General features: G+C 38.0%; 1 protein-coding gene across 1 annotated transcript; it reads left to right on the top strand.

The window, feature by feature from the left end:
- The first annotated feature begins 6066 nt into the window (after positions 1-6066).
- On the top strand, positions 6067-7947 carry LOC149561878 (uncharacterized). Its single transcript, XM_089827919.1, has one exon. It carries the CDS (start codon positions 6067-6069, stop codon positions 7945-7947), a length of 1881 nt encoding a protein of 626 aa, XP_089684045.1.
- The last annotated feature ends 3782 nt before the right edge of the window (positions 7948-11729 follow it).

The following is an 11729-nucleotide window of genomic DNA, read 5'->3' as shown; positions in this document are numbered from 1 at the left end:
AAATTTTCTCTTTGCTAGCATATATGTGTGGTCTTCGAAGTCATTAATCGCTTGTTGTATGAGACTGTATACCACTACTCACTATAGGAGCTCCTGGGATAGAAATAGAAAATTAGGAATATGTTTTCTATTTTACATTTGGTATGTCAATTAGAACAGGGAATTGGAATATATATTCCCATTTTGCCTCTAAAATAAGCTTATGCCCATTCTAAAAAATAGTTGTTATTAAAATAGCCATTCCTATTCCCAATATGCATTCTTATTCTCTATTCCTATTCATGTAACCAAATGGGCCCTTAGAGGAGCTAACAAATAGGTCTATGTTTTATCTTATTTTTCTATGCTCCAAGTCCTACTCAACAATGCCACATCATGCAATACCAAAAAAAATGCAAAAGAAATAAATTGAACTCTAGTTAAAAATTCATACACATCTATTTAAATTAACAATTGAATTTATCATAACAAATAGAGTTCTATTACATTGGCCAAGATGTTGATTAACAATGTACATCCATCCTCTACATAAGATAAAATGAGACATTAATCATCATTATACATGCATCATTCATATGTACATGATTACATCAGAAAGTTCAATCTAAGTTGGTATTTCACATTACAAAATTGAAGAGTTACATACTATGCCTTGATCATGTATCCACCTATGTATATTGGTCTCTACAGCCTTTAGACATCATCTTTTTGCTATTTGAGAGGGGAGTGTGGCCCAAGCATACAATATCCATCTCTAGCCCTCCATTTTATAGCCACATTACACTCCTCCATCAGGATTCTAAATCTACACTCAATGCAATGATCAAAGTAATGGCATATCTCTGAATGGAAGTATATGGGTTTAGCATTACTCTAAAATTTAAAGGTTTATAACGAATTCCATACATTAACAATAATTTGAATTGTAACAATACTTCATTGCAACCATCCTAACAACAAAAGAAAGAATTGAACAACATTATATCATCTGGATGGTGATTATCACAAATACAATTATAAAGAAATTGATGTTTTAGGATTACACAATCAGAAGAGTTGATGTTTACTGTGCTTGTATTATAGAATATTGTTGCATTCTTTTTTCAAAATTTAAAACTTTTTCATCAACCATTTAGTATAGGTAAACCTACTATTCTAATACAAAATACAATAAAATTAGAAGAATGTAGTCACTCCAGTATGTATATTGTGTGTCATTTGTGTTGTGTGTTCCTCAGAGTTTTGAGTTATCACAATCAAGATGTTAATTAGTAAAAATCATAAGATCACCACAACATTTTAATTTGCATCAATTATATTTTAATCTGACTACTCTCCTTACAGCCTAGTACGTTTCTAAAAGAATTAATTACAAAGGCCCATTCGTGCCTTTACTTGTATTCAAAAGGATTGCCCTTAGCAGTTTTCAATGGAAGTCTACCATGAGTCTTATTCAAGAACAAAATAGGTAGTTGTAGCTCGTATGAAATGTTTTACCTAGAAAAATCAAGTGCATTTAATTACTTGCATACAATAGTAGCCAATGGTTAACTAGAATCAGTAGTATTTTATTTTCCAGACAACATAGCTAATCACACTAATGCTAATGATTGGGTTATATGGTTGGTAACACTTAGTGGCACTAGTTAATTAGAAGGTTTGGGGACATTTGCCAACCCCAATCTGTCTAGCCCTAATCTGCTCCTTATAGTTATAGATGATGTTCATCATCAAGATCAATTTGATGCCCTCTTCTCTATGGATACCCTCAATTCCAATAGTTTGGTTATTATCACAACCCATGATGAGAGGTTTCTTATAAATGTTGGACTGACTGTTTGTTATAAGATGAAAAAAATGAATTCAAATAATAGTAGAGAACTCTTGTGCTACCATACATTCTGTACTCAATCTTGTAAAAAAAGATTTGAGAACATAGTAGAAAACTTTGTCCAACGACTACTTGGAGACTCTCAAGATTTAATGCAAACATGAAAAATGCAAAAGATTTGACCGGCCAAGATCAAAAATATAGAAATATATGGAGACACTCCTTACACAGCTTGACTTCAACTTTGCGACTTTGCCCCAGCTCTTTGCCCTAGCTTGACAAATAAAAAATGAAGATGCGCATTCTGGATTCGATTGTGTGCCATTTTTTTTTTTTGCATCAACGTTTCGAATCACACTCTGTGATTCATCATCAGGATATGAATAGCTGGAGGAGAAAAAATGATGAGTTGCAGACCACAGTAGAATATAAGAGGGAGAGCCTAGGTGGGAGGAGGAGATGGACACGGAGAACAAAGAGACAAGGTCATAACAATTTTTAATGTAAAATTTTGCTATATTAAATGTATAAGTAATGTGTTTAAAATAAATAATCTAAAGAGGAAATGAAAAAAGAAGGAGAAAAAATAATAAAAGGGAAGGCAATATCAAAAAGACTTAAAAAAATAAATAAATAAATAAATAAATATAAATTAATTAATTAAATAAAAATAATAATAATAATAATAATAATAAATAAATAAATACAAAATTTAAATTTAAAAAAAAAAATTTAAAAAAATAAAATAAAATAAAAAATAAAAAAAATAAAAATAAAAATAAATTAAAATAAATTAAAAAAAAATAAAAATTAATTAATTAATTAAATAAAAATAATAATAATAATAATAATAATAATAAATAAATAAATACAAAATTTAAAAAAAAAAAAAAAAAAAAACGGGAGGAATAACAAAAGAACGAAAGAATAAAAGAGGGAAGTGAAACAAAAGATAAGTTCAAGTGTGTGGGAGGGGAACAAAGAAATGACAGTAAATGAGATGTAGGTTGCAGATAAGAAAATAAAACAAAGAGGGAAAGAAGGAGGGGGAGGGTTCACCACTAAACCCAAACAAAAGCGAAAAAGGAAACAAGCGAAAGAGCAAAAACCCCAAAGCCAAAGAGGAAAATGGAAAACACAAAAAGGAAGAGGCACCACGGTCGGGAGAAGGGGGGGAAGGCTATTGAAGTTTAGCAAGAAGAGGATGCCAAGAAGCACTGATGCGCCAACCGTCATCACGATTAAGGTTGGTAGGGTGATTGTGTATTTCTATTGCCTCCCTGAGCTTTCTTTTGAAAAAATCATCTTCTCGAGAGAGCACCTGAGTGTTCTCAAGACAAATATGATGTTTAGTTGTGAGGGAGTGCTCCGCGAGGGCAGATTTAAGGGTTCGCTCATGGTTAATGTCAGCGTTGTGCTCTTTGATTCTAGTAATAAATGAGCGACCAGTTTCCCCTATGTAGGGGGCACCGCAAGAGCAAGTGATCTTATAGACCCCCGAGTCGAGAAAGATGTCTCTCCGGTCCTTGAGAGGGGGGTAATGATTTCTCGAAATTTGACAAGGCTTGAAAGAGCAACGAATGCCTCTTTTTAGAAGAATCTTAGAGATTTTGTGGGAAATGCCCCCGATGAAAGGAAGGGACGCACTAGGGACAAAAGGACTGAGGGGAGGTTTAGATAAGGAGAGAAAGCGAGACTTGGCTAGGTTGAAAGATTTGGAGATTTGCTTGTTACTGTACCCATTCCAAATGAAGACTTGGCGAAGGTGTGCCAACTCATCATTAAGGTGATCCTCATCACATATGCGATAAGCTCGCATGGCCAGAGTTTTGAGGATACCCACTTTTTGGCTGGGGTGGTGATGGGAGAAAGCATGAAGATAACGATCTGTATGAGTCGATTTGCGATAAACCTTACGAGCTAGTGACCCATCCGACCGCTTGATGAGAAGAATGTCGAGGAAAGGAAGTTGATTGTCAACTTCAATCTCTTTAGTAAAAGAGATGCAATGGACCAAGTTATTAATATGGGCGTGGAATTCTTCTAGCTTGTCAAGGCCATGGGGCCAACAAACATTAGTGTCATCAACATAGCGCTTCCACCACTTAGGTTTAAGAGGGAAGGAGGAAAGGGCAACCTCTTCAAAGTATTCCATATAGAGGTTGGCAATGACGGGGGAAAGAGGTGAGCCCATTGCCACACCATCCACTTGTTCGTAGATAACATCTTGGAAGGAGAAAAAAGTGGATCTTAAGCACATTTCCACAAGGTCAGCAATCTCATTATCAGTTTTCCTTCTGACAATCTCAACGGCATCAGCAATGGGGACCTTAGTGAAGAGTGAGACCACATCAAAGCTAACCAAGATGTCATCCTTGTTAAGCTTTTTGTCTTTGATAAAATCAACAAAGTGGCTAGAGTCTCTAATAAAAGAATTGGTTTTTCCTAAGAGATGGGAAACTAATTTGGCCAGGTGAGAGGCGAGATTATAAGTTGGGGAGCCTATGGTATCCACTATTGGCCTCAAAGGAATGCCCCCTTTGTGAATTTTGGGAACACCATAGATACGAGGTGTTACTTCTTTTGAAGGACAAAGGCGCTTTTTGGTCATCTCATCAAAGGGCGAGGATGACAATGCCAACTTGACATTTTTGAGAATCTTCGAGCATGGGTTACGAGGCAAGATCTTATAGCTGTTGGTATCAGCCAAGAGGTCAAGCATTTTAGTCACATAATCTGACTTGTTAAGAATAACAGTCGCATTCCCCTTATCTGCCTTGGTGATAATAACCTCATTGTTGCTCACTAGATTCTTGATGGCTTTGAGCTCCGAACCTCGGATATTGCACTTGGGTGGTTTGGCATGCCTAAGTGCAACCGCACAATCTTGACGGACTTCCTCCGCAATATTCAGAGGGAGAGAACGTACTGACCTTTCGATCTCCATCACGAAGAGAACATGAGGAATATAATGAGGAGCAATAGCAAAGTTACAGCCTCTTTTGAGAAAATTGTACGCTTGCCTATCGATAGGAGCATCAGAGAGGTTAACTACTAGCTTACTGTCCCAATCAAGGACAGAGGGGGAAAAATTGGGAACAGCAGCAGACTCCATGCTGGCCGATTGAGGAAACAAGCTGGAGGCAGAAGAGAGGGGAGAGGAGGAAGAAACACGGCCCAAGGATAGAGGGGGAATGGTATGAAAGGACCGAGGGACGGACCTAGTAATGGCCTTCCCCAAACGAACTAATTTAGATGGAAAACCACCCATCTTAGGAGGGGACTGAGCGAAGAGATTAGAGCAGTGCGGGGCTCGAGAGGTACCCGAATCCAAAGAGATCAGGCGGTCATTAATGCATTGGGCCGGACTACCAACATTGACCACGAGGAAGTTGTCGACGGTGCATGAAGAGAAAGAGCAATTACTATTGCACGTACCTGGTAGAGAGACGTTGCCACCTGATGGATGACCATTGATGGAGACCGCTGGAGAGCCGTTGCTGGGAGAATGCTGGGTTTCTGCCAAGTCTGAACTTGCCTGCAAAGGAAAAGGGGGCTGAGAAATGAACGCCTGGCAGCTCGGGGAAGGGGTGCTTCTTTCCACCGAAGGACACGGGTTGAGGACGGGCCTGCACACGGGAGTCGTCACCGACCCAAAGGAGGGATTGGACGCAGCAAGGGGGACATGCTGAGCCGAATGCATCAAGAGAATGGACGAGGGTTGAAGTGGGGAGGACTTCGGTGAGTTCCCCTCCTCCGCATAAGAACCAACACTATGAGCAGCACGACGCGTGGTTGTTGGGCCGAGGGAAGCGACAAGATAGGATGGAAGAGCAGGACGGATAGATGCACAGGGGAGAGCGAGAGAAGCGGCTGAGGGTGAGGAAAGAACCGAAGAAGGAGCCTCTAGGGGTAGGGAGCCACTCGAGTGAGGGAGATGGAGCGCCCGATGTTTAAAGCGAAGATTATAGAACTTCTTAATCTGTCGGCGCATACATTCCTTTTGGCGTCCCATGGCCCTGCCCGCAGATGTGATGTCTAACCGGTTCCACAGATCCAACCTCAAAATTCTTGCCAATTCTAGGTGAAGCGGATAGAGTCGGGCATTCAATTGGTTGATGTGCTTCCTAGTTGGTAGTCCGGCCCAATGCATTAATGACCGCCTGATCTCTTTGGATTCGGGTACCTCTCGAGCCCCGGACTGCTCTAATCTCTTCGCTCAGTCCCCTCCTAAGATGGGTGGTTTTCCATCTAAATTAGTTCATTTGGGGAAGGCCATTACTAGGTCCGTCCCTCGGTCCTTTCATACCATTCCCCCTCTATCCTCGGGTCGTGTTTCTTCCTCCTCTCCCCTCTCTTCTGCCTCCAGCTTGTTTCCTCAATCGGCCAGCATGGAGTCTGCTGCTGTTCCCAATTTTTCCCCCTCTGTCCTTGATTGGGACAGTAAGCTAGTAGTTAACCTCTCTGATGCTCCTATCGATAGGCAAGCGTACAATTTTCTCAAAAGAGGCTGTAACTTTGCTATTGCTCCTCATTATATTCCTCATGTTCTCTTCGTGACGGAGATCGAAAGGTCAGTACGTTCTCTCCCTCTGAATATTGCGGAGGAAGTCCGTCAAGATTGTGCGGTTGCACTTAGGCATGCCAAACCACCCAAGTGCAATATCCGAGGTTCGGAGCTCAAAGCCATCAAGAATCTAGTGAGCAACAATGAGGTTATTATCACCAAGGCAGATAAGGGGAATGCGACTGTTATTCTTAACAAGTCAGATTATGTGACTAAAATGCTTGACCTCTTGGCTGATACCAACAGCTATAAGATCTTGCCTCGTAACCCATGCTTGAAGATTCTCAAAAATGTCAAGTTGGCATTGTCATCCTCGCCCTTTGATGAGATGACCAAAAAGCGCCTTTGTCCTTCAAAAGAAGTAACACCTCGTATCTATGGTGTTCCCAAAATTCACAAAGGGGGCATTCCTTTGAGGCCAATAGTGGATACCATAGGCTCCCCAACTTATAATCTCGCCTCTCACCTGGCCAAATTAGTTTCCCATCTCTTAGGAAAAACCAATTCTTTTATTAGAGACTCTAGCCACTTTGTTGATTTTATCAAAGACAAAAAGCTTAACAAGGATGACATCTTGGTTAGCTTTGATGTGGTCTCACTCTTCACTAAGGTCCCCATTGCTGATGCTGTTGAGATTGTCAGAAGGAAAACTGATAATGAGATTGCTGACCTTGTGGAAATGTGCTTAAGATCCACTTTTTTCTCCTTCCAAGATGTTATCTACGAACAAGTGGATGGTGTGGCAATGGGCTCACCTCTTTCCCCCGTCATTGCCAACCTCTATATGGAATACTTTGAAGAGGTTGCCCTTTCCTCCTTCCCTCTTAAACCTAAGTGGTGGAAGCGCTATGTTGATGACACTAATGTTTGTTGGCCCCATGGCCTTGACAAGCTAGAAGAATTCCACGCCCATATTAATAACTTGGTCCATTGCATCTCTTTTACTAAAGAGATTGAAGTTGACAATCAACTTCCTTTCCTCGACATTCTTCTCATCAAGCGGTCGGATGGGTCACTAGCTCGTAAGGTTTATCGCAAATCGACTCATACAGATCGTTATCTTCATGCTTTCTCCCATCACCACCCCAGCCAAAAAGTGGGTATCCTCAAAACTCTGGCCATGCGAGCTTATCGCATATGTGATGAGGATCACCTTAATGATGAGTTGGCACACCTTCGCCAAGTCTTCATTTGGAATGGGTACAGTAACAAGCAAATCTCCAAATCTTTCAACCTAGCCAAGTCTCGCTTTCTCTCCTTATCTAAACCTCCCCTCAGTCCTTTTGTCCCTAGTGCGTCCCTTCCTTTCATCGGGGGCATTTCCCACAAAATCTCTAAGATTCTTCTAAAAAGAGGCATTCGTTGCTCTTTCAAGCCTTGTCAAATTTCGAGAAATCATTACCCCCCTCTCAAGGACCGGAGAGACATCTTTCTCGACTCGGGGGTCTATAAGATCGCTTGCTCTTGCGGTGCCCCCTACATAGGGGAAACTGGTCGCTCATTTATTACTAGAATCAAAGAGCACAACGCTGACATTAACCATGAGTGAACCCTTAAATCTGCCCTCGCGGAGCACTCCCTCACAACTAAACATCATATTTGTCTTGAGAACACTCAGGTGCTCTCTCGAGAAGATGATTTTTTCAAAAGAAAGCTCAGGGAGGCAATAGAAATACACAATCACCCTACCAACCTTAATCGTGATGACGGTTGGCGCATCAGTGCTTCTTGGCATCCTCTTCTTGCTAAACTTCAATAGCCTTCCCCCCCTTCTCCCGACCGTGGTGCCTCTTCCTTTTTGTGTTTTCCATTTTCCTCTTTGGCTTTGGGGTTTTTGCTCTTTCGCTTGTTTCCTTTTTCGCTTTTGTTTGGGTTTAGTGGTGAACCCTCCCCCTCCTTCTTTCCCTCTTTGTTTTATTTTCTTATCTGCAACCTACATCTCATTTACTGTCATTTCTTCGTTCCCCTCCCACACACTTGAACTTATCTTTTGTTTCACTTCCCTCTTTTATTCTTTCGTTCTTTTGTTATTCCTCCCGTTTTTTTTTTTTTTTTTTTTTTTTAATTTTGTATTTATTTATTTTTTTTTATTATTATTATTTTTATTTTTATTTAATTAATTAATTAATTAATTAATTTTTTTTTTATTTTTTTTTTTTTAAATTTTTTTTTTAAATTTTTTTTTTAAATTTTTTTTAAATTTAAATTTTGTATTTATTTTTTTTTTTATTATTATTATTATTATTTTTATTTAATTAATTAATTAATTTTTTTTTTTTTTTTTTTTTTTTTTTAAGTCTTTTTGATATTGCCTTCCCTTTTATTATTTTTTCTCCTTCTTTTTTCATTTCCTCTTTAGATTATTTATTTTAAACACATTACTTATACATTTAATATAGCAAAATTTTACATTAAAAATTGTTATGACCTTGTCTCTTTGTTCTCCGTGTCCATCTCCTCCTCCCACCTAGGCTCTCCCTCTTATATTCTACTGTGGTCTGCAACTCATCATTTTTTCTCCTCCAGCTATTCATATCCTGATGATGAATCACAGAGTGTGATTCGAAACGTTGATGCAAAAAAAAAAAAAAAAATGGCACACAATCGAATCCAGAATGCGCATCTTCATACTTTATCTGATTGTGGAAATCTATTCTTGTCTACAAATAAAAAATGAGTCATTTATTTTCTTTTATTTTTGTTTATAATCATGTGAGTATTGAAATAACAATGGAACCATTGCAATAATGATGATGCCCTCACTATTATGATGGAATCAAGGATATTTGCAAAAAAAAACATAAAAATCACACACAAATTGCACTCCCATTGCAAATTATCATCTCAATTTGACCCCAAATATTGTAGTGACAATATCTAACTACAAAAATGAAGAATTTATCCTCCATGGAGCACCAACCTTACTCCAATGCAAATGGAAAATGAGGTTTGAGAATAGACACTTTTATTTCCTTTCCTTTCTCCTCTTTTCCAACTCCAAAACCCTAGGTGTCTCTAAAATTAGAGATTGGTTGAACCCCCACTAAGTCTCACAATGCCCACTAAAAAGGCCTCCAAATTCCTACCCACCCAATAGAAATAAATGCAATTTTACTACTATTCCTTAGCCTTCCCTCTTTTCCCCTCTTATTAAGGAGAGTTTAACTAGGAGTTTGGAACAAGTCAATTGCATTTATTCTTCTCCACTTTTACCACTTTTGAAAAGTGACATTTTTGGAGTGTCATAAATGTGACCTGGACCTTCCTATAGGAAAAATCTAACCCCTAACTTGTACTACCCCAAAATGGTTAGTTTATGTTGACTAAAATGGCACCCTAGGGTCACTTTTAAGCCCTTTAAAGTCCAACTGAAGTTTATCTATAGTTTTCATGATGATGGGACCACGTTTAAGCCTTCTAAGCAAGTGGGTTTTCCTAAATACCCTACTAGGTCTACCCTAATTTAAGTAACTCTTTCCAACCCTAATTGACATGTCACAACCACATAGACAACACAAATGTCAAGTGACACTATTAAAATACATGTTTCACATTTACTAGTGACTTGTCTAAATCACAAAATAAATTTAGTCTATTAACATACATGTGAATTACATTTACAAATTAAACACATCACAATGAGGTTTTAATCTCTTCAATAGATTAAACCCTAGATTTCATAGTTTACACATAGGTTTTTCCCTAATTCTTTGATTAGTACCATGGTTATTCTTTGATTAGTACCATGGTTACTTCCTTGCACACTAAACTTGAGCATTGATAGTCCAAGGAAAAATCACATATATATCAAATCAACATTACATAATTGAATATAATATTTGACATGCATAATTCAAATTCAATTAGCCTTTTTATTTCTAAGATAACATTCACACAAAATACTTGCATAATTCTAACATTATGATATACTTATCAATATTAATTCTTAAAATTAAGGAACAATTCATGTAATATTTAAATGTAATCATGATTTAATCATCCTCATAAAAATAAACATGTGATCATATATAATTGTCCATCAATGAATAGAATCTAGGTCCTAACCACCATCATAGGTAAAATTTACATACTATAAATCGTCATATAGAATCAATAACATGAGTGATTGTCCAATAGATCAAAATTATAGTGAAACATCAAATCATAAAGTGTCAAGATACGAATGTATCATCAATTCTATGATGGGTCGGGGTGGAACCTCACATCCTTTGCCTCCAGGTGTGATCTTCCTCCTAGAGTTCATAAAAAATGTATGGATATTGTGATCTCATTTGTGTTGCATCTTCCCATGAAGTTGTGACCTTGTCATAATAATCTAACTAGACTCTAACCTGGTCCAACTCTCTACCTCAAAGTGCCAGGGTCTATTAGGATAAAATTTGAATGGGCTCCAAACTTAGTCACTTGTCTAACTCCATCTACAAGGCATTCTAATCTATAATGTGAGACTTGATATAAATGTACTTTCACAATATAGACACATGAAACATGTTGTGGATGCATGATAGGTTAGGTGGCAAGGCAAGATGATATGTGATTGGTCTTATCCTCTCTAGGATCTCAAAGGGTCCAACAAAATGTGATTCCAACTTAGTGCCCTTTCCAAAATGGACTAGACTCTTGTGCAGGTGCACTATCAAGAAGAATCTATCTCCAACCATATACTCCCTATCAACCCTCTTCACATGTGTATACTTCTTTTGTTTATCCTAGGCCTCTCCAAGGTGTTGTTTAATCAAGACTACCTACTACTTTATATCTCTAACTAACTAAGACCCGATAGATAGTCTATCCTCAATCATGTTCCAACTAAAAGGTGTCCTACATGGTCTACCATATAACACATTCTAAGGTGGCATACCTATAGATGAAACATGCCCATTATTATAGGAAAACTTGACAAGATGCAGGTACTCCTCCTACTTGAATTGCTTGTCCATCACACACACATGTAATATACCCTCCAACATTTGATTAACCATCTCTTTATCTCCATTTTTCTAAGGGTGATATTCCATTTGAAATTTGAGCCTAGTACCCAATATTATCTATAATTCTCTCCAAAAATAATATGTAAATAGTGAGTCTATCTAAGGTGACCTTACCAAGAATGTCATAGAGTTTGACAATGTCTCACAAGAACACATGTACAACTGCTAGTATTGTAAAGGTGTTATGACTAGGTGAGAAGTCGATGACTTTGGTCAATATACCAACCATCACCAAAATAGCATCACAGCATTGAGAAAAAATAGGGATACCAATAATAAAGTCCATAGAAATACTATCCCACTTCTACTCAAGTATCTA

Source organism: Cupressus sempervirens, chromosome 4, assembly GCF_028749045.1.
Source record: "Cupressus sempervirens isolate cs-2001-9-10 chromosome 4, ASM2874904v1, whole genome shotgun sequence".
Lineage (NCBI taxonomy): Eukaryota > Viridiplantae > Streptophyta > Pinopsida > Cupressales > Cupressaceae > Cupressus > Cupressus sempervirens.
Note: the sequence above shows the minus strand (reverse complement) of the source record. Positions and strands in the feature narration are given on the sequence as shown.

Coding starts and splice junctions, on each gene's coding strand:
- LOC149561878 (XM_089827919.1), top strand. CDS start 6,067: ATGGGTGGTTTTCCATCTAAATTAGTTCATTTGGGGAAGGCCATTACT.